The sequence below is a fragment of the Lithobates pipiens genome, unplaced genomic scaffold (genome assembly GCF_037356315.1).
Source record: "Lithobates pipiens isolate NorthernLeopardFrog02 unplaced genomic scaffold, aLitPip1_a1.2 Scaffold_28, whole genome shotgun sequence".
NCBI lineage: Eukaryota > Metazoa > Chordata > Amphibia > Anura > Ranidae > Lithobates > Lithobates pipiens.
This window is the reverse complement of record NW_027507789.1, coordinates 167,996,743-168,020,716: the sequence shown is the minus strand read 5'-3', so window position 1 is coordinate 168,020,716 and position 23,974 is coordinate 167,996,743. Positions and strand designations below refer to the sequence as shown.

Below are 23,974 nucleotides of genomic sequence, written 5' to 3'. Positions count from 1 at the left end.
ACTAAATGGACATGCAATGAAGCAATGTGTTCCAGTCTCGCTTGATAATTGGGTATGTTTTGGGGTTGCTGCGATGGCTGGACTTATTTTTTCAAGAGTCTGGGTGTACTATTGATATAATAAATCTGCGTTATAATTTTTTTTTTTCTCAGTATTTGATGATATCGAATTGTACATATCAATGTTGATATCTCATTTCTGTGCTTTGTTGGCCAGTGATGTAACCTTTTGGGGTTTTTTGTTTTGCTTGTTTCTCTTCTTTCTTTTTAGATTTTCTTTTTTGGAATTGTTTTAAAAACCTTTTTCATAAATAAAATCTGATATTAAAAAATAATATCATTCTACCCTGGGATCAGTGAGTTTTTACAGACTCTGTCTATCAGTGCATACACAATTCTATGTACAGTTGGGTGAGTCAGGAAGAAGGGGAGGGCTTTCTAGTTTTGTGTATTCTCTCTGGCTAGAATGGGATACAGCTCATTCATTTCAGACTCAGTAGAGGATCACATCTATCCTACACAGAGGAACAGACATAAGTCACCATGCCGCTGCTGAGAAACCGTGGTGAGTTACTGATCTTATTGCCAGATACGTAGATGTCATACTAATCAGTTTAGATCTCATGCCATGCCAGCTCACGTAACTAAGAAGCATATTTCTCTGAAATGATCTTCATTCATAATGTACTATAAGCAATGTATTGGGGTGACTTTGGTTTAATTTATAATTTGCATTGATAGCCTTACTTTTTAAGTACATATTAAATTGCTGGCAATCACAGTGTGAGAAATATTTCTAAGGAAACTTTGAGATTTAGATAGTAGATTTTTTTTTTTGTTTTTTTTTTTTGAACTTGTAAAATGGTTTAACTTACAAAATTTTGGGCGTTTGAGATACTGAATATAAATAAAAATGCTTAAAATGTAATCAAAACTAAAATTGAAATGCCTCTAAGAAAATAAATAATAGAAACATAATCTTGTTTGGAAACTGGGCTAATTTTCTACAATTTCCATTGACAGATCTTCTAAATAAATATTTATTATTGTAAATCGGGGACACTTGGGAACACTGGGTTGCTTTTCCATAAGTAAAAGTAGGTAAATTGTCATGTCAACTGATTATCTGGCTGTGGAGAGGTGAATCTGAACTGCAGATGCAAATTGGGTTTTCGTAAATCCATCTAAATATGTATCAGTACTGAAATAGATTAGGTGGATCATTGATGCCAGTTATTGGGTGTAGGTGGTTTGCATTTCTTTTTTGGAGATCTACACACAAATCTCTGATTCACACAACAATGTGGCGCAGTAAGGACGTAACATTGTATCAGTGTATTGTTCAGTCTTTGTAGCCATGGTTAGCAGTTACAGTAATGGGCTTAATTCATAGGGCAACAGTGACCCAAGCTAAACAATAATTTTTAATCTCTGAAGTGACGGCAGTCAACTAAAATGTAATTGGTTGCTACGGGTTATTGAACTTAGCACATCAACCAGGCTCTTAGCACTTACTAAATGAATAATGGAGATAGTTTATTCCATAAAAGTGGGTGTGGAGTAGAGCACAGTACCTATAACAGCCAATGTATCTGTTGTACCATGTGCGTGTATTAAAAAGTATACTGTTCTCTATTTATTGCTTTCTTTGTGTAAAAACTTACCACGCTAGGCATGTGAGCACAGCATGGTCAGTTTTCTAGCTGTGCTGAGAACTCAGCCTGCTCCCTTCTAATGATTAGTCACTGTCACTGGGAAGACCCGTGTGCTGCTGCCCCTCGCCCCAGCTCTCCAAGCTCCTTATGCAGCTGAGAAAAGAGAGTATGTGATCACTTTTGAAAAATGGGGGAAAATTATTGATAATGTTTATATATATATATATATATACACATATATACACACACACACACACACACACACACACACACACACACACACACACACACACACACACACACACACACACACACATTTGGCCTTTCATTTCTATTTTGAACTGAAAGGGTTGTTTTCCAAGGTGAGGGCTTACATATACTTTAAAAAAGAAGTGGAACAGTTATACTTACCTAAGAACTGAGCGACCAAAGACCACTGATCACACAGTTCTCAACATTCTGCTCAGAGTCGGGACTGTCAGTCTCAGGCTCTCTGCTCAGCACACAATGTATAAGAGCTGTAACTGCAGCTCTCCACCCCCTCCTCTCTGCTCCTCACAGATGCAGAAGAATAGAAGAATATTATCACAATTGCCTAGAGGCAATTCAGTTCGCATTGTGCGCTATACAAGTATTTCATTCATTCAATTGTGCTTTTTTGAAGGCATGTGGACAAGAAAAGACTGCAGATAAACATGTAAAACTTATGCAGGAGGATTTGTTTCATCTACCACATTGTGGTCTGAGCTGTGCTCTTTGAACTGCATAATGAACAACCTCCTTGAATTGAATTCACATATCTGATGTATGCAGCTCAACATTAAAGCGCCAAAAGTCTTAATAAATGGTTTTTATTCTTAGGTGTAGTAAACTGCAGCAACCAATCAGAACCTATTAATTTCTACTTCACCTTTAGCAAAGTGAATTCTGATTAGCTTTACATAGCTATTAGCATTGGTACCTTATGGTCTTACATCCAAAACTTGGTCTTGTGGTTCCTGGAGTAGAGAATGACTTGCCCTCTTGGGTACCACAGGAAAAAAGAAAAGAGGGTATGTGGGAGAGCTCTTATAATGTAGTATGCAAAAAAGCACAGAGTAGGGTTTGTTGGAACAAAACGTAAGAGCAGAAAGAACAATATTACTTACATCTGTTGAGATTGCAAATGACCAAAAGAGGTCGGTAGATGCAACCCGGAGAATATATCTCCATATGGATGTAGGGATGATTGCACTTGAATGCTTGGGGCCAAATCACTAAACCACTAAAGTAAGTAAACTTTATAATTTTTTTTTAAATTCTATTACTCCCTGATACCTGTAAGCAATGCCCGAAGTTCCATTTAAAGAAAACATTCAGGTAAGGTGGGCTATTTAAACTATGAGTGGATATCCTCAAAGAATGATGAACAAACAGATGTTTGTCCGTGTTCCAGAAGGTCTTCTCCTTCAAATTCAACAAAGAACACTAAAGGACTGAGCTTGCTCACATTTCCATTAACCAATTGAGAATTAGCTTTCCAGCTTCTGTAGGTGCCCATATACCTTGTGGTAGGTCAGCCATAGAGCATTCATCACACATCACATAGGCTATTCACCTAAGAACACAAAATGGAGGGCAACGCGTTGTAGTCATAGAGCCTACAAAATAGCTATGTTCCTACAGTGATACACTCATTTTGGAGCACACCTTAGGAAAATCAGATGTTAAATGGGACTTGACACAACTTCTGATGAGTGAGAGTCGATGTATATGTCAGAAGATTAAGGGAATAAATCCTTTAAAGTGGAGTCTTCTGAGCAGTGGTCTGATATCCTTCCAACACCTTCATTGCTAGAATACATCGCTCTCTCTGAATGGCTGAGCGCCAATCAGATAAAATCCAAGTGTTCAGAGTATGACAGGAAGACAGGAAGTCTCGGCTCGAACCCATAACTCAGTGAGTTATGTTGTATGTAGCCTCAGCTACATATATAGTTTATACTGCACATCCAGCTGGCCCAAACCAACTATGGAAAGTGCATCAAAAGCTGGAGTTCAGCTCTAAAGTTCAAGATTAGGATTTGACTTGAGCATGCTTAGAGGTGGTTTTACCTGTCATGTTAGTATTGTAAGTTAGTAATGAAAAGGAGTGCTATATTAAAGAGGAAGTAAACCCTGATGAGTTTACTTCCTCTTTGATTCCCTGCAAATGTAAAGCATAATGGACTACTATGCATCGCATAGTAGTCCATTATGTGTCACTTACCTGACACAGGAGCCAGCAAAGTCACCGCTGTCCCCTGTAGTCCGGAGCATCCATCTTCTCGGTGGGCCTCGCTGCTCCGCCGCTGTCATTCGGTGAAGCCGCGATGACGTCACTCCTGCGCATGCGCACGGGAGCCTCCACTCGTGGCATATCGCAGTTGACAGTGGCGCGCCGCAGACAGCGGTGCCTGTCTTTCGGCAAATATCTCCTAAACCGTATAGGTTTAGGAGATATTTCTTGGACCTACAGGTAAGCCTTAATCTAGGCTTACCTGTAGGTCAAAGTTGTTTCTAAGGGTTTACAACCACTTTAAGCTACCGCTTTAAGATTCAAGAAGCATTAGGTTATACAGTTTGGAAATAATACAAAGTCGTGTTGTTGAAATTTGCTTGCGTTTGCTCTATCTTTGTCTGGACTTATACAATTTATTATTTGTTCTACGAGGAAGTATTATAGTGAAGTGTATGTAAAGCAAAACTTTACCTTCTGTTACCTTAACCTCACTTCCTGTTATGTCTATGGGACAGGAAGTGAAGGGAAATCTCTCTACGGTCAGACAGCAAAAAACAAACAAAAAAAAACAGAGTATGGGCTTAAACAATGAGGTTTTATCAGAACACATTTTCAGTGCCATAGTTAACCAGGCTCACCATCTCCAGAGATTCTACAAATCCTACAAGCAGTCTTTAAGAGTCAAACTATAAAAAAGAACATGGCACAGAAAAAGGTAAATGGAACTAGAACTTCTCCCAGCTGGAAATGACCACTTAGGACCCTCAGAAACATAGGATGCCAGTGGGTAATTTTTCTTGCTGGTGACCACACATAACATAATATTAAATGTGGGTGGACTGACAGATCCCATCATTTGTTGTCTTAGGGCAGAAGCACACAATCTATTTCTTTAAAGCTCAACCACTGTGCTAAAATCACCAGCAAGTAATCACTAAGGGGTTCTTTTAACAAAAATTCTGTATTAATGGTTTAAGAATTCGACACAGCTGAGTAATCCATGTATTTTGCCTAATGTTTTTTCCCCATGATCATTAGCTCCATCTACTGGACATAATTCAGTATTTCCCTGAGATACCTCAAACAGGTGAATACAGCATTATGGCCACTGGATGGAGCCAACGATCATAGACAATAAACATATTAGGTAAAAGGCATGGCCTATCTGTGACAGCTAGGTGAATGCTTGAGACATTTATAAAGCATTTTTGTTTTATAAGTATAACCCTAATGCCGCGTACACACAACCGGACTTTTCAACGGACTTGGTCCGGCGGACTTGAATCCATCGGACAATTCGATCGTGTGTGGGCTCCAGCTGACTTTTTCTTCCCAAAAGTCCTGTGGACCTAGAAATAAAACTTGTTTCAAATTTTTTGATGGGCTCGAGTCCGGTCGAAAAATCCGGGCGTCTGTGTGTTAGTCCGATGGACTAAAACCGACGCTAGGGCAGCTATTGGCTACTGGCTATGAACATCCTTATTCGACGTCATCACATTCTAATCCGTCTGACTTTTGGAGTGATCGTGTGTGGCCAAGTCTGTTCTTTGAAAGTCCGGCGGACCTCAGCTGCAAAGTCCGTGGGATTGTCCACTGGACCAAGTTCGTCGAAAAGTCCGGTCGTGTGTACGCGGCATTAGGGTAGCAATCAGTATCTACGCAAATGGACAAACTGATTATTATGGTGATAGAAATCATCCTACATAAGTTGTATCTGCCTATCTACAGTCCTTTCTTCTCTACATCTGTTCAAAGTGCTGAATTTTTAAAGCTCGTCTGAGAGTTAAAAAAAAGGGGGGGGGGGGGGTTGAAGTTTTTTCACTCTGTGAAGCTCAGTGAGGAGAGCTCTGACAGTTGATTGGAGGGAAGGGACACATAGTTACATAGTAGGTGAGGTTGAAAAAAGACACAAGTCCATCAAGTCCAACGTCCCTCTTTCACACAGCACACAGGAACAGAGTTGAGGCAATTAGTCCGCTGGAGGTCCCTCCCCTGTCACCATTTTTCTCTTGGTGTCAGGAAAACTTGTGAGCAGTGAAGTGATTCACGCTGATAGCAGACGAATGAAGCAGCAGACAGAAATGACAATTAAATGCTTTTAATTGAGACAAGTACATACTATAGAGGGATATGTTTTGTTCATATTTCATGTCTGAGGTTTACAGCCACTTTAAATCAGACACATTGGGGGTTATTTACTGAAGGAAAATCCACGTTGCACTGAAAGTGCACTTGGAAGTGCAGTCCCTGTAGATCCGAGGGGTACATGCAAGGAGAATAAAAACCAACATTTTAGCTTGCACATGATTGGATGATAAAATCAGCAGAGCTTCCCCTTATTTCAGATCTACCCCTTAGATTGAGAGTGCAAAGTGGATTTGCCTTTTCGTAAACCCCCATTTACTATAGTTGCTATCCTTTATTCTGCATGAAGTCTATTGTTCCGTCTCTAGCAATCGATCGTTAGCCATTTTAGTGAGCTACAAAAATCGTTGGACAGTTCTTAGTGGCAGTGATAGAGTTAATGAATTTTGCCTACTTTGCTTTACATTACCTTAACTATCAGAACTGAGAAACTGACAGTTGTGGGGCATTTTATGCGTCTTCTCGAGAAGATGGGAAACTCTAAAGCTTGTTTGCCAGTTGTCATTTCAAAACCTTGACTGAGAGTGGTTTGGTGAGTGGAAAAAGTTACTATTAAAAACAGAAAGTTTATTAGGTGGTTAAACCTCTATGGTTATGGTCACGGTAACAGTATCAGCGCTTTGAATGCAGCTATCCCTTGTTGAATTGTCTAGATTTAAAGGAACCCGGTCACTTAAAAAGAACCTTTTAGCACAATACTAACTTCCAGTTTTCTTCCACCCTCTCTTTCTTACATAATCACAGATCGTTTAACCACTTAAGGACCGCCTCACACCGATGTACGTCGGCAGAATGGCATGGCTGGGCACAAGCACGTACCTGTACGTTGCTTTTTAAGTGCCCAGCCTTGGGTCGGGAGCGTGCTGGTGGCACGCTCCCGACCCGGTCCTGTGCTCCGTGACCGTGACCGCGGGACCAGCAGTCCCGATCGCCGCTGGTGTCCCGTGATTGGGTCACAGAGCTGAAGAACGAGGAGAGGTCTGTGTAAACAAACCTCTCCCCGTGCTTCCCTGTGTGGCTGTCACGATCGTCTTTCCCTTTTATAGGAAAGGACGATCAGTGACGTCACATGCCAGGCCACGCCCCCCTACTGTAAAAAAAACGTCATACATAACACTACACTGCCCCCTAGTGGTTAACTCCTTCACTGCCAGTGTCATTTACACAGGAATCAATGCATTTAAATAGCACTGATTGCTGTATAAATGACAATAGTCCCAAAAATGTGTCAAAAATGTCCTATGTGTCCTCCATAATGTCACAGTCACAATGAAAATCGCTGATCGCCGCTTTTACTAGTAAAAAATTTTTTTAAAAAAATGCTATAAAACTATCCTCTATTTTGTAAACGCTATAACTTTTGTGCAAAGTAATCAATAATCGCTAATTGCGATTTCTTTTACCAAAAATATGTAGAAGAATACGTATCGGCCTAAACTGAGGAAAACATTTTTTTTAATATATTTTTGGGGGATATTTATTATAGCAAAAAGTAAAAGATATTGCATTTTTTTAAAAATTGTCACTATTTTTGTTTATAGCGCAAAAAATAAAAACTGCAGAGGTGATCAAATACCACCAAAAGAAAGCTCTATTTGAGGGAAAAAAGGGCGCCAATTTTGTTTGGGAGCCACATCGCACGACCGCGCAACTGTCAGTTAAAGCGACGCAGTGCCGAATCGCAAAAAGGGGATTGGTCCTTTGGCTGCAAATTGGTCCGGGGCTTAAGTGGTTAATTTAGTAAAAGTAAAACACTATTCATTTTACCAAAACTTAGGCTAGGTGATGCAGTCATTGGTTTCCTGCACCCTCCAGGGATATCCACATCCTAATCTTAGGAAGCTGTGTAGATGAAGTATTGCTCTATTTTGATGCTGCGTGCCATTCAAGACCCGCTGCGCATCTGTGTGGAGGTGGACACCGCCAGCTCCCGATTACGGGGGATTCCCTATTGCGGCACGAGAACAGAGCAGCATGAAAAGAAATTCATCGGCAAACCTGACAATGGAACACTTAAAAAAGGAAGCTGCATTTAGTTTTACATAGGTAGGGTGAAGTTCCTCTTTAAGAAGTTTATAAAAAGTCTACTCATTTAACAATTTGCTGTGTGAATGCTTCAGCTTCAGCATTCACACAGCTGTCACAAATAATCCCTGTGTTGTGTCACATATGTGTAATTCCTATGATTGTTAGCGCCATCTAGTGGCCATAATGTGGTATTTTCCTGAAATGCCACAATCAGACCAAATGACCACTAGATGGCTCTAATTATTTTGTTTAGTTTAGATAAGTAGGAAAGATTTAAAACCCACATTAGTTTATTTTTTGCTATCTGTGTCCCTTTAGGAAACGTTCCCTTTGCACTTCCTCCCCCAGAAACTCTACAGGAAGTGGAGGGAATTATCCTAATATAACAAGCACAGGCTTCCTTGTTGGAAAATTTTGCTTCACCTATCATCCTTGTGACAACTGGATTTCCCATCAGTTTCTTTCTTTGTTACAATGCCAATGGAACAAAACAGAAGTAAATTACCCTACTGAGTATATAGAAAAAGGGGGTTCTAACCATGCAAATGAAAAAAAAGGCAATATACACTTTAACTTTTCTGGAGGGCAGTGAGTTGCAGAGTGCGGCAGGGCAGTGAGGGCAGAGTGGAGAGGAATAGTGCCTCTTCGTTGGTGTAGTGTAAGAATCAGTGCCTCACTATTGGTGTCAGTGGAAGGAACAGTGCCCCATTATTGGTGTCAGTGGGAGGAATATTGCCACATTATTGGTGTCAGTGAGAGGAATAGTGCCACATTATTGGTGACAGTGGGAGGAATAGTGCCACATTATTGGTGACAGTGTGAGGAATGGTGCCCCATTATTGGTGTCAGTGGGAGGAATAGTGTCACATTATTGGTGTCAGTGGGAGGAATAGTGTCACATTATTGGTGTCAGTGGGAGGAACAGTGCCACATTATTGGTGTCAGTGGGAGGAATAGTGTCACATTATTGGTGTCAGTGGGAGGAATAGTGCCATATTATTGGTGACAGTGGGAGGAATAGTGCCCCATTATTGGTGTCAGTGGGAGGAATAGTGCCATATTATTGGTGACAGTGGGAGGAATAGTGCCCCAACGTTGGTGTCAGTGGGACGAATAGTGCCCCATTTTTGGTGTAAGTTGAAGAAATACTGCCCCATCATTGATGTCAGTGGGAGGAATAATGCCCCATCATTGGTGACAGTGGGAAGCAGAAAGCCCCATTGTTGGTGACAGAGGGAGGAATAGTGCCCCATTGTTGGTGTCAGTGGGAATAATAATGCCCCATTGTTGGTGTCAGTGGGAGGAATAGTGCCCCATTGTTGGTGTCAGTGGGAGGAATAGTGCCCCATTGTTGGTGTCAGTGGGAGGAATAGTGCCCCATTGTTGGTGTCAGTGGGAGGAATAGTGCCCCATTGTTGGTGTCAGTGGGAGGAATAGTGCCCCATTGTTGGTGTCAGTGGGAGGAATAGTGCCCCATTGTTGATGTCAGTGGGAGGAATAGTGCCCCATTGTTGGTGTCAGTGGGAGGAATAGTGCCCCATTGTTGGTGTCAGTGGGAGGAATAGTGCCCCATTGTTGGTGTCAGTGGGAGGAATAGTGCCCCATTGTTGGTGTCAGTGGGAGGAATAGTGCCCCATTGTTGGTGTCAGTGGGAGGAATAGTGCCCCATTGTTGGTGTCAGTGGAAGGAATAGTGCCCCATCGTTGATGTCAGTGGGAGGAATAGTGCCCTATCGTTGGTGTCAGTGGGAGGAATAGTGCCCCATCGTTGGTGTCAGTGGGAGGAATAGTGCCCCATCGTTGATGTCAGTGGGAGGAATAGTGTCCCAAGGGCCGGATAAAGTCAAGCAAAGGGCTGCGTCTGGCCCCCAAACAACAGTTTGGAGACCCCTGGTATAGTCAGTGCATTCTTTGACTCTTGTTTCAGGAAACCATTAAAAAGATTGCTGTGGACGCCAAGATCTACTGAATAGATAAGCTCTCACATAGGGTTTGTGGTTGAGCCTTTAGTCTGAAGATTCTATTGTGTGCAAACTGCTTGAATGAAAACTACAGAGGGTGGGGCTTGAACCAGTGAACACAGGTGCCTGCATATTCAATGCATTCAGGTCCTCTGAGAAGATGGGACACCAAGAACTATATGGATTAGTAGAGCAACTCTACAAGATTAATGTTAAAATGATAATTACAATCATTTAGAAGGCACGCTGTGCTCTCCGATTCAGTCTACATACAGTATATCATTTTCTCATTTTCAAATTCAACTGGACTGTTCAACAATGTGGTTTGCTTTGCTGAATTCACCTAGTGACAACTCTAGCTGCCGACATAAGGAATCCCAGGCCCCCTAGCTCCTTACCCTTTAAGAAGAAACCTATGGCCGATCAGAACGTCCAAGATTATGTCAGAAGGACTCCTTATTCTTAATCCAAAACCAGATAAAGATAAATAAGACACTGAATTTTATAGCCCTAGAACTTTGTTACAGACCAATGTTAAGATATTTGCAGAAAGTTTAGTCTCTCCGCCCTAATCAACTTATTCAGACCCTCATACTCCAGATAAGCTTCATGATCAGTAAAAACATGTCCTTAAAAATACACATTAGTACATGAACCTACAGGCTGCTCATGAGCAAACTGGATACTAGGGTGGTGGTGAGTTTGGATGCCACCAAAGCATTGCCTTCACTTTGGCAAGTGGCTACAACTACTATATTCAAAGCCAGAATAAGCGCAAATGGGTGACCATCAGAGGCTTTTCCACTGCCTAGGTGTACGAGGCAGGTTGGCTTTCTCCCCACTGTATGCTATTGTACTCTTATTTGGAAGAAGCCTCTATTATCTGAATTTCTATCAATCCAACACCCCAAACTTAAATAAGGAATTATTTGGTTAGCCCATATTATTGCCGGGGACTGCGTTAAATTGGTTCAAATACTTAATAAGGAGTTCCAGCTGCCCAAAAATACATCCGTGTGTTACCTTCAACTTAGGCGTGCTACTTACAAACAGCTTGGGTGTTCGATAACTGCTCTTCTGGAGAATTTGCTGGTGGACACTCTGTCCAGGCCCTCCAGTCCCTTTCTGAAATAATTAATCTTTGACCTGACAGCTTTACTGGCCCTTTTGGCTAGTAAAATTGCCTAAGCTAAAAATACCAACTGGGAAGGGGACTTGAGCTTCATAGATGACAAGGATTATGAGGATCTGAGTAATCATAAGAACATCTCTCCTAAAATTTTTGATAAGCTGTCTACATTAAAACCATCATATGACTGGTTAATTACCTGCAGAAGCAGAACAATATCGATCTAGAAATCTGTAATCGTATTTTATGGTAATCTAAACAGATTTATGTAGAACACCTTGTGATGTTTTACGCTTTGTATGTTATCTCTCTTCTTTCAATAAAAATTTATTGAACAAAAAAAAAAAAAACATCATATAATCCCTAAGGCTCGGTTCACACAGGGGCGGCACGACTTGCAGCACCGCGACCTGCACACGATCAGCGGCGACTTGCAAAACGACTTCTGTATAGAAGTCAATGCAAGTCGCCTGAAGTCGCCCCAAAAATAGTACAGGAACCTTTTTTCTAAGTCGGAGCGACTTCAGTCGCTCCTATTAGAACGGTTCCATAGTACAGAACGGAGCGCGACTTGTCAAGCGGTGAAGTCGCCTGGACAAGTCGCCCCTGTGTGAACCGAGCCTTATGCTCCAAGTGTCAACAAGTTTTTGGCACTGTCTTCCATTTGTTTTGGTCTTGTCTGCAACTCCAGATATACTTGAAATATGATGTGATGGGTGACTGATGTGACTGGTGAAGCCTGACCCCAGGTTATGTCTACTGGAGCTGCGTAAGCATTTGGAACTGGACCGTCACTCCTCTATCTTTCAAACAAATGTATTTACCGCCAACAAGGCCCGATCAGGCATTGAATATAGGCATTGGTGCCTACTCTGCATCAATGGAAGATGAAGATAAATATATCCTTAACACACATCAAATGGATTTACAAAATATTACCCCCTTATATTAATGAATCTATGTATTCCATAGGGTGGCAGCGCAGCTCCTGCCATGATTGGTCAGGACCCACCATAGATTTAAATTAGTACCACAGTGTACAGTCTTATGCCCTGTACACACAGCGACAAAATCCGTCTGATTTTTTCTGACAGATTTTGGCCCAAACTTGTCTTACATACACACGGTCGCACAAAGTTTTCGGAAAGTCCAATCGTTCAGAACGCGGTGAAGTAGAACACATGTATGACGGGACTATAAAGAGGGCAGTAACCAATAGATTATGTCTCGTAATTTATTCTGAGCATGAGTGGCACTTTGTCCGTCGGAATTGTCTACACACGATCGGAATTTAAATGATCGGATTTTGTTGTTGGAAAATTTTAGATCCTGCTCGCAAACTTTGTGTGTCGGAAATTCCAATGGAAAAAGTCAGATGGAGCCCACACACGATCGGATTTTCTGACAACAAGATCCGATCGCACATTTTCCATCAGAAAATCTGACCGTGTACAGAGCATTAGTATACAATTACCTAGACAGAAAAAACATATAGCACTGTTCTTTAATTTACGATATTTAGTTTTATTTTGGTTGAGAAGTGACAGCCCTTTGTTCCATATTTTATACAGGACGTGCTTTGGGCATAGGCCACCATCTTATACAGGACTTCAGGGTCAGCACCTGGCTATAATTTGCTGTCTACTACTATCTACTACTATGTCCATCTAATAGCCTAATTAAAGTAGTTGTAAAGTCTATTTTTTTTTTTTATTTAAAGCGGGAGTAAACCCAGTTCCAAAAAACACTTACATGCTAACTTTCACATTGGTTGTGCTCTCAACCAAACTTTCAAACCATCCAATGGCTGGTGTCATAACTGATCACATGTGCAGCATTATGGCAGTTGAAGAATTATTACAGGCCAAGATGGCAGCTTCCTTGACTGAAAATGATAGGAGGGTTTACTTCCACTTTAAATAAAAAAAAAAGCTATATTGGCCAGACATGGATCAAAATTTGGCCAGTTCAGCAGGAACCAGCCGATATGTGCAGGAAACCAGTCACAATTTGCTTAATGGGCGCCCGACATCCCTCAATTGAAAAAAATGGAAGGAGCCAGGAAAAAAATCATTGGCCTTAATAGCAGCTGCATGTAATCAGATGCAGCTGCTGTTTGGGTATTTTGAAAGTCGACAGTGCCAGCTATCAAAATACAAGAGGCAAAGCAGAAGATTCATCTATCTTCACCAGTTTTTTTTTTTAGTTTTTTTAGTTAAGCCAAGATAAACTATCAGTGTTTGGCCAGTCTAAAGCGAACCTTTCATTAAAAGTAAACGCACCGCTTCCGCCTCTTACCCACCCCTGTACCTAAGGTTTTTCTTTTTACATGGGGAGTTGGTAGCTTTTTTGACAGGTACCCACTCCCTATTTCCTCAAGAGAATGAGGTAGCCACCCCATCTCCCCCGCATTGGCCTGTCATGTGAGCAGGTGGTGTCTTTTTGTATCACTGTTGTGTTTTTTGGTCAGGCATCCCACTGACGCCTATGTTGTCATTGTGCTGGGTGTTCAGTGTGCTCCTGTACCTTTAAGAAGGGGTGGCTCCCTTTCAGTCCACCTGCTCTTACCTATCCATCAGAGTGCATGTGCCTCCACTGTGGGGACACTCATAAGTTAGTGTTAGGTACCACAGATACTGGGGTGCCTTGGCGGGGCTCTGTGGCTTACGCATGCATTTGCAAATGTGTGCAGACTAAGCCCCTGTTTTTGACGCATATTGCTAGACAGGTTAATTGGTTGCCTGTGGGCTGGTGGTAAGTAAAGCTTGGTTTTTACCTTGGTTTATCCTTGGGTTTGTTTGTACATGTGGCTCAGAAGGCTGCAGGACCACTTTCACGGTTCTGCGTAAGCTCTGTGACTCCTCAGAAAGTCACGGCTGACTCCCAAATCCCAGATAGTGGCACCGGGGACCGGTGTTCTGTCAAAAACTGTCATCGGATAGTGTCCATCCCGCCTGCACAGTACGGAGGAGAAGGAGACTCCGAAAGTCCAGGTGCAAGCCCCACAATCCAAGTGGACATATGGTAGCACTTAGTAACAGGGCCCCTCACGGGCTCACTTCACTCTTCACGCTTCGGGCACGGCCTCGCTTCACTCTGCTATTTTTTATTCTAACTCTATGTCCACTTGGATGGTGGGGCTTGAACCTGGACTCACAGCGCAGGCGCCGTTCATCTTCGGAGGCTTTGGGAATCTTCTTGTCCTCCGTACTGCACAAGCGCAGTACTGGGCAGACACTATCTGATGGGGGACACTATTCGATACATCACCGGCAGCAGAGAGAAGAAGCAGTTGCGGGAAGACAGCGGTGAACCCCAGGGACTGGTGAGAACCTTTTTTTTTTTTAAAGGGCAAACTTTCTTCTTCAAAGTTTACTTTAAACCCACAAAGGTGCTTTGCTGAAATGCCTAAGTACCAATTTATGTATTTAAATATAAAACAGTATTTTATATACAATAGAAATGAAATACATTCCATGACTTATGAATAAAACTAATACTAACTTTTTTCTTTTAACCATTGCAGAAATGCTGCAGAAATTCTCCATAGCTTTCCTCGTCCTGATTTCTGTACAGGTGAGTATTCTGAGACTTTGTGGGCATCATACTTTCAGAAAGCAGATTTCGCTTATATTTGGGGCTTTGGTTTCTGTGGCACAATCCATTGTCTCAACTCCACCCAACCTGTCCTCTCCGCATCTTGTCACTCCCCTAAACCACAACTGCCAAACAATATCTTTGTATGGTATCGTTTTCTGCACTTCTTTGATACAAAGGAACTCTACTACAAAGGCAGCATCCAAAATAGGCCTGTCACCCACACAGCCCCCATGTATTTATGTAATCCAGGCAACTTTATCAAAGACTACACCCAACCTACTGTATATGACATCTTAACCACAAGCATCCTATGTGATTATCTGCACCCTGTAACAATTTGTCTGCCAAAAGGAAGAAATTCTTAGAAAAACAGGTACAGGTTATCTGTGGAGCAACAAAAAACATCATTTTAACCCGTTTGCTGCCAGAGCAGTTTTTGTGGGGTTTTTTTGGGGGGTTTAAAAATCATTTTAGGCCTGAAGATTACTTAAAACCCCAAATATATTTTTTGAAAGCAGAGATCCTGAAGAATAAAATGGTTGCAGTCCCAATTTTGTATATGCCACACAATATTAACGCGGTGGTTTATAAAGCGCAACATTTCAGTAACAAACACACTAAAGTTAAATTGTGATTGTAAACCTTCACCTTGTAAAACAACCCATTCCGTTAAAAATAGAAATGAAATGCAAAATATTTGTGTATAGATATAAAAAAAAAAAAGAAAAACATTATAACTACCTTTTTTTCCCCTTGTTTTTAGAAGTCATCACGTTGTCTCTGTTCTCAGTTGTATAACAGCTAGGGGAGGAGAAACACCAGCACACTAAACTTCCCAGTCTTGGGTGTCAGGAAAAGTCGAATCTTTGAAGGAGCTTAGCTAGAGAACTGGCTACAGTGAGTTCTTTTGCTTAGTGTGGTCAGTTTTTGATAGGAAAGCAGGGAGACTGACAGGAAAACCAGGTAATACACATACAGAGAGCAATACAAATAGAACGGGATGCTCTTTCATACAAGTACATGGTGCAGAAGGCACATATCAAGAATATGAAATGTTGGGTTTCCATATTCTTTAATTTTAGTGTACACAAACGCAATACAGTTACCCATTTTTTTTAGAAAAAAATAAATAAAAGATGAGGTTGTGCCAAGTAAATAGATACCCAACATGTCAGGCCTTAAAAAAGCATGCACCAGTGAAACGGTGACAAACTTTGGAACTCTAAATTTCTCATTGTCGACACTCTAAAAAGCAGCCAACACAGGTCTTTAGCTTAGAGTTAAAGTGTTTAACCAGTTAAAGACCGGGCCTCTTTTTTCAGACTTGGTGTTTACAAGTTAAAAACAAGTTTTTTTGCTAGAAAATTACTTAGAACCCCCAAAAATTATACTTTTTTTTTTCTAACACCCTAGAGAATAAAATGGCGGTCATTGCAATACTTTTTTTCGCACTGTATTTGCGCAGCGGTCTTACAAGCGCACTTTTTTTTTTTAAATGCACTTTTTTGAAAAAAAAAAATAAGACAACAGTAAAGTTAACCCAATTTTTTTTTATATTGTAAAAGATAATGTTACGCCGAGTAAATTGATACCCAACATGTCAAGCTTCAAAATTGCGCCCGCTCAGGGAATGGCGCCAAACTTTTACCCATAAAAAATCTCCATAGGTGATGTTTGAAAAATTCTACAGGTTGCATGTTTTGAGTTACAGAGGAGGTCTAGGGCTAGATTTACTCTCACTATAACGATTGCGGCGATACCTCACATGTGTGGTTTAAATACCGTTTTCATATGGGGGCGCTACTCACGTATGTGCTCGCTTTTGCACACAAGCTCGTCGGGGCAGAGGATGCTTTTTCTTATTTATTTTACTTGATTTTATTTATTTTTTCACTGTTTAAAAAAAAAAAATGGGTCACTTTTATTCCTATTACAAGGAATGTAAATATCCCTTGTGATAGAAAAAAAGCATGAGAGGACCTCTTAAACATGAGATCAAAAAGTCACCAGATCTCATATTTAGACTTAAATGCAATAAAAAAAACAAAAAAAAAATTTGTCATTTGAAAAAAATGACAACAGAAAAATGTCCCTTTAAGGCGTATGGGCAGAAGTGACGTTTTGACATCGCTTCCGCCCTGATATAGTATGGAGATGGGTGGGGGCCATCTTCGCCTCACTCGTCTCCATACTCAGCCACAAACAGGTCCCGATCGCCTCCGCCGCTGCTGGTGGCTCAGGTAGGCGGCGGAGTGCGCAGGAGAGCGGTGGGAGGGGGGTGGCCCCTCTCCCACCGGTCTCTGCAGTGATTTTGCGGCAAATTCGCCACAGAGACCACCATTATCGTAAACAGAACCGCCAGACGAAACGATGGATACCCCGGTTGTGGCAGCAGCTGCTGCCATTACCGAGATATCCATCTTTAAACTGCCGACGTATATGTACAGGAGGCGGTCGGCAAATTAACAAACATGTGCAGTGGTTTTCCACAGAGCAAATCTGATTTTCCTCTTCTCGCCCCCCCCCCCCCCACCAGAGCAAACAGTTTGCAATAGGGGGGCACCCAAGAAGGCGCGCTCCCAAGCTGCTGCTCTGTGTATTCATTCAGACACAGAGCCGTGGCTTGGCCCCGCCCCCTTCTCTCCTCATTGGCTCAATGGCTTTGACTGACAACAATGGGAGCCAACGGCTCCCACTGTTGTCTCAGCCAAACCCCGAAGAGTTAAAACACTTGTGTACATTGCTGGTTCAGGATGGAGCTCAGGTGAACATTACAGGGGGCTGGGGGCGGCACACAGGATAGAATGCATGAAGATAAAAAAACCTTCTGCCTTTAGAATCACTTTAACTTTGAATAATAGGACAAGAATTGTTGTTCTCACTGTTGCTCTCACTGGCATGCACGGCCATAACAATTGTGTAGCACACTGGACGTTTTCACATGTAGGCGCTCCCAAAAAGTGTATGAGGGGGGTTTAAGTGCAGGAGTGTAACTATATTTACATTTATTTCCACTACAATTTTTTATCACATAAGGGACCAATAGTGATGTGTGACTGTGACAGCTGCTTTTTATTATGATATCAGGCTTTTTTTCCCCCTTCAACCCTGACCCCATGACCATTCTTGCCTGGGCTAGGCTATGGGAACCCATTCACAGAGCGGCTGGGGGCAAAGCTGCAGTGCAGTCAATGGAGATGGGGCAACAGGCTGAGGGGACCAAGATGGCAGTGCAGGCTATGAAACCTGAACAGTGGATCGCTGCAGGACAACGCTGGATCCACAGGGCACGTGGGTATGTTTTCTGAGAACCCTGCATAAAAGGTAAGGGGGATGGGGATAAAGTTCCTCTTTTATCAGGATTACATTTACACATTATGTCTAAGAAGAACTTTGAAATGACAACCAACAAATACATTTTAAAAATCATATATTATATTAGGTTATATTATAATTTTAAAAACGAATTAACTTTATAGTGGTTGTAAAGTCAGAAGGTTTTTTTTATCTTAATGCATTCTATGCATTAAAGCGGAGTTCCACACACTTTTACAAGGTGGTCTTAAACTAAAGACCACCCTTCCACCCCTGTTTTTTGGATATCTATATACATATATTTTTTGCATACCTTTTTAGAAATACTAAGTGTACTTCCATCCTAGCCCAGCCCCGGCGCAGTACGTCACGTCCTCTTCTGCAAGTGAACCTTCCTCCTTCACCCCCGCTGCTTTCTGGGACCTGTGTGTGTCCCAGAAGACCAGCTAGCCACTCACGAAGCCTTGCTTGACTCGCGCATGCGCAGTAGGAAACTGGCTGTGAAGCCTAAAGTGTCCACTGCTAGTTTCCCTTAGTTGGAATGGCGCCGCCTGCTCCCAAGCCAGTGGATGAATCGGCCTTGGGGGGCCATCACTGGCTCCCTGGACAGGCAAGTGTACTTATTAAAAGTCATCAGCTACAGTACTTGTAACTAAAAACAATTTTTTTTTTTTATGGCTGGAACTTCGCTTAAAGATAAAAAGCCTTCTGTGTGCAGCAGCCCCCCTCAGTCCCCCTTATTACTTACCTGAGCCTCCTCTCTGTCCAGTAATGTCTGCAATTGTCTCAGAGGTCCGAGACTGTCCCTCCTGATTGGTTGAGACACAGCAGTGGGGGCGTTGGCTCCCGCTGCTGTCAAAGTCAGTCAGCCAAACAGGAAAGAAAGGGGGCGGAGCAGTCCGGAGCTCCGGGTCTGAATGGACACAGGGAGCTGTGACTCGACTCGGGTGGCACTCGACAGGAGGGAGGAGTCAGGAGCACAGAAGAGGGACCCGAGAAGAGGAGGATCTGGGCTGCTCTAGGCAAAAAGTATAACATGTTTGTTATTTTTGTTTAAAAAAAAACAAGACTTTACAATTCCTTTAAGCTCTACCAAGTTCACCCATATTTAGGGAAAAAATCCATATTAAAGCATTTTCAGCATTAAACCATAACCCCCACCTCCCTTTTTAATCTTTGGAATCAGTATCCTAGTTTTGCTTCGGGCATTTACTAGACTTATACATTGAGGCATACTAAAAAAAATATTGTACCTACTGAAACAAATGACGTTATTAAAAAGAAACCAAAAACAGGATGTGCCATGGCTTACCATGATCTCATTAGCAGCATGTTGTGAATGATATCACAAAAAGGAAAATTTCCCTTCAGTCATGTGCATTTTGGGCATTTTGTGTCATGTGACCTTTTGTAGGCAAAAGAACAAGGAGTAATTGTTATGAAAAATAATTCTATCCAGCATCTTGAAAAGGTAAAGATTTGTAAACTTAAATAAAAAACATCACTACTTAGCGTGGCACAGTGGTGTAGTGGTTAGCACTCTCACCTAGCAGTAAAAAGGGTCACTGGTTTGAATCCCAACCATGACACTACCTGCCTGGACTTTGCATGCTCTCCCTGTGCCTGTGTGTGTTTCCTCCCACACTCCAAAGACATGCAGATAGGTTAATTAGCCTCTGTCCAACATCGGCCCTAGTATATGCATGGGGACCTTGGATTGTGGGCTCCTTGAGGGTAGGAAATGATGTGAGTGTGCAATGTACAGGGATAAGGGTAGACACTCACTCAGGTAGAACTAGATGGTCTAGTGTCTTTGTTCAACCTTACTAACCATGAAACTACCCTAGAACAAAGGTGAAGTCTGAATAGTACAAACTCTTGTCTTCGTGCCTCTCCAAGGTCACTAATTTGCTAGCTTATACAGTCATGTTTAGGATGACAGTCTAGGTTAGGACCTTTACCCTTAAAATGCAGCTCAGCCAGGTTTCCATAATTCCTTCCCATCCCCTCCTATTTAGGTAGATTTTAACGCCTGGAGGCAGAATGGATTTTACAATCACATGATCACTATGATTGGCTTTCACAGCGGTCACATGAGTTTAGTGATTCTAAAAGGTAAACTTTTTTTTATCTTTTTACAAAAATAACAATGGAATGCATGACAGTAAAAAAACTTCAGCCTTTAGAACTAACTTAAAGTGGAAGTAAACTCCCCTATCGTTTTAAGCCAAGGAAGCTGCCATCTTTGCCTCTGTTTAATCTTCAACTGCTATGGTGCTGCACATGTGATTCATTATGACACCAGCCATTGGATGGTTTGAAAGTTTGGCTGAGAGCACAACCAATGTGCAGTTAGCATTTCCGGCATGCCTTTTTTTTTAAACTGTTGAAATCCATGGGTTTACTTCCACTTTAAGGCCCACCCTCCAGGCACCACACATAAGTATTACATGGTCAGCAAGAGCTATAAAAGTCCACCTCTCATGGGAGTAATACAGTGGCTGCTGTTGCTGATCTCCTTATAATGTCTTTTGCCTAGCTGTCTCCATCATCGATACTTTCTGGGCCACTAAACTGGAACAATCATGCAGCAAGTGAAATTAGAACCCATTTTAGGTTAAGCAAGGGAGCACGGCAGCCGGGAAATGAGTAATTTAAGAAGGAGCTCACAATGGTTGCCCCTGTATTTTCTTTTCAGTAGCCTGGCAATGGTTCTTCAAAAGGAAACACCTACTGTATTCGGTTTTGATGGAATTAGCAGTCAAATGTTAACAGAGAGATCTATAAATATATACTCAAAACAATAAAATATAATAAATTCAAGTGGTAAATGTGACATGCCAAGTAGGTGGGTGGTCAAGGTGTATTGATCAGCCTTAAACTGACTACACCTGCTGCGGCACACATTTCTTTCCATTCTCATTATGAATCTGTGGCTTCCTGGCCTCAGGTGAGAGGATGTGGTGGAAGAAGAGAAGACAACAGCAGACAAGTGCAAAGCAAATAAAGCCTTGTACACCTGCAAAAATGTATTTTAATGTATAGCAAGGATGAGACACATAGATGGTTTTGTACCTCTGATCTTCCAACAGTGACAAATATGCTATGATCTACGCTATAGGTGTTTGACTCGTTTATTCTTCAGCTAGTGAAATTAGGCTGAATGAGAGAAAATCAACAGATTCCTCTACACATGCTAAACAGCATGGATGGGAGAATCTCCAATGATGACTGTTTCATTCAAGCAGCTGTGTACTTGAACAGTCACTGAATCAGATTTTGAAGCAGTGGTGGTCCCAGCCCAGGACGGTGAGGGGTGAGCTGTCTGTCCTTGCCACATTTAACATGCCGCCCTAATCCCCCGCCAGCTCCCCTATCTCCCCCATCACTGTGCATCGGAGTTGGACCTCGGCGGAGTGATCTTACCGATCTCTGCACTAAAGTTGTGGCACTCACATAATTAGGCGATATTGAAGATACCGCACACGGAGGGAGGCAAGTATTTCCTGACTTGCTAAATGTCAATGGAAGATCATAGTCCACATTAAGGGGTCTATTTATAAAATATTTGCTGTATGAATGTCTCAAGCTGTTGCCCAGCCCTCACAAATCCTTAAAATGATTGTAAAGTCTCATTTTTTTCCCTATAAAAATAACAAACCTGTTGTACTTACCGTCTCTGTTGCAATGGATTGGCACAGAGCAACCCGTGCTATGGGGGCACCCGAGCCGCGTCATAGCTCCCTGTGTTCATTCAGAAACGGAGCCCTGACCTGACCCCGCCCCCTCTCTCTCCTGATTGGCTAGCAACCAATGGTAATGCTGCTGTGTCTTAACCAAATGGGGAGGGAGAATCGCAGATGGCTCATGGACATCACTGGACCGCAGGTAAGTATTAGGATAGAATGCATTAAGATGAAAAAACTTTCTGCCTTTAAAACCCCTTTAATGAAATTTGCTTAAAGTGGTTCTGCACCTAAAATAAAAATATTAAAAGCCAGCAGCTACTAATATTGCAGCTGCTGACTTTTAATAAAATCAAACTTACCTGTCCCAGGGTCCAGCGATGTCGGCGGCAGATGATGAGCGATCGCTCGTCTCGCTGCTGCCCCCGCCACCATCCTCTGTCAGGGAATCGGGAAGTGAAGCATTACAGCTTCACTGCCCGGTTCCCTACTGCGCATGCGCGAGTCGCGCTGCGCGTCTTATGGTCCCCCGCTGTGTCTCTGGGAACTGTGTGTTTCCCAGAACACAGCGCGGGGGGGGGGGGCGCGTCTGCGGCGGTCTGTCCGGAAGTGGGTGCAAATACCTGGATTATCCAGGTATCTGCACCCCCCTCCCCCCTGAAAGGTGCCGATTGTGGCACCGGAGGGGGGGAGGGATCAGATTAGCGGAACTTCCCCTTTAGGGTGAAGAACCGCTTTAATTCATGGATTTCCTATGATCATCAATTCCAGCTACTAGCAATAATGTAGTATTTTCCCAATTAAGGTATTTCGTCAAAAATGCCAAATTATGGCCACTAGATGGAGCTGACGATCATAGGAAATCAAAGTATTATGGTCAGAATTCCTGACAACTGGGAGACTGCTTGTGACATTCATCCAGCAAGTCATTTTTAATAAATAAACCCATAAGTGTCTTGCTTCACTATTGGGATTTTGCTTTTCCATTAGTTCTATTGTAGCTGGCATCAGGCCAAAGAACACCTCTCACCCATGTATGAAAATGTTGCTATAGAGTTTCTGAAGGAGGAACTATTCTTGATACTCTATTTCCTCATATTACACTAGAAACCAAAATAGAAAAAAAATCCCCTGTAATAATTTAGGGTGATGTCACCTGCCCTTTTCTGAGCCTTGTCACTGCCACTGCTATTAATATCTACTGCAAGACTAAAAAATACAGGCAGTTTATTTTGTTCATCCAGCAGGTTAAACAAAAAAAACTGACTGATCCTTTCATCAGCACAAATGATGTTAATGCGGGAATCTCTAATGTTATGCTAATGTATTATGACAGTCCCTCTCCACCCCACCAGAATACACTGATCAGTGCTGGCACCAATTGGCTGCAAACACTGATAAAATGCTAGTTTTCCAGTATGACCGTTCGACAGAAGCCAGTCCATAGACCAGCTTCTGATGAACTGAAAGAATGCAAACTTACGTGTGCACTCGGCTTTAGGGAAAGAGGAAACCCTCTTCTGATGATGGTCCTGAAAAGGTGCCACCTAATTTGTGATTCTTAATGTTTTCAATCAAGATTCACACACTGTTCCCATAAGATTTAATTATAAAATTGCGTGAGTCTTGGGTGACCCCCTAGTACTTGCTCTCTATTGTCTACATACTTTCTGTACTGTTTTCCTAGTACACATTTCCTGTCACCTTTCTCTACATGTTCTGTCACATGCATGACTTCATCAGGGGATATAACACCATTGTGCTGTGACGGAGTGCTACCAATACAGGACACCACATAGTGTGCTTCATTGCACATGCGTAATGACACTGTTCTATCAGTTGTCTGATCATTTTGCCTATAGTGGGCATGAACATATACAGCTTGTACAGAACTACAGCTGTAAAAAAAGATTGGATTTAAACTAAAACCCCAATTCTAAAAAAAGTTCAGTTGCTGAGAAAAAAGGGGGAGGTAAGGAAAAACCTTGGATAGAGGGGTGGCCGTGGACGTGGTATACTTGGATTTTGCAAAAGCACAATTCCCCACACGGCTAATGTGTAAGGTAAATTCTACAGGCTTGGAAAGATCAATTTGTAAATGGATAGAAAATTGGCTAAAAAACAGAATTCAGAGAGTAGTGGTTAACGATTCTTACTCTGAATGGTCTAAGGTTATCAGTGGTGTACCCCAAGGTTC

At 42.1% G+C, this 23,974-nt stretch overlaps 1 protein-coding gene across 1 annotated transcript in view; it reads left to right on the top strand.

Annotated features, from left to right (window-relative positions):
* Positions 1 to 468: 468 nt before the first annotated feature.
* Positions 469 to 23,974, top strand: part of CCR7 (C-C motif chemokine receptor 7) — a 38,518-nt gene continuing 15,012 nt past the window's right edge. Inside the window, exons 1-2 of the mRNA XM_077459857.1 lie at positions 469 to 564; positions 14,703 to 14,752. Coding sequence (XP_077315983.1) covers positions 543 to 564; positions 14,703 to 14,752 — 72 coding nt within the window. The 5' untranslated portion in view covers positions 469 to 542. The remainder of the gene's footprint in view (positions 565 to 14,702; positions 14,753 to 23,974) is intronic.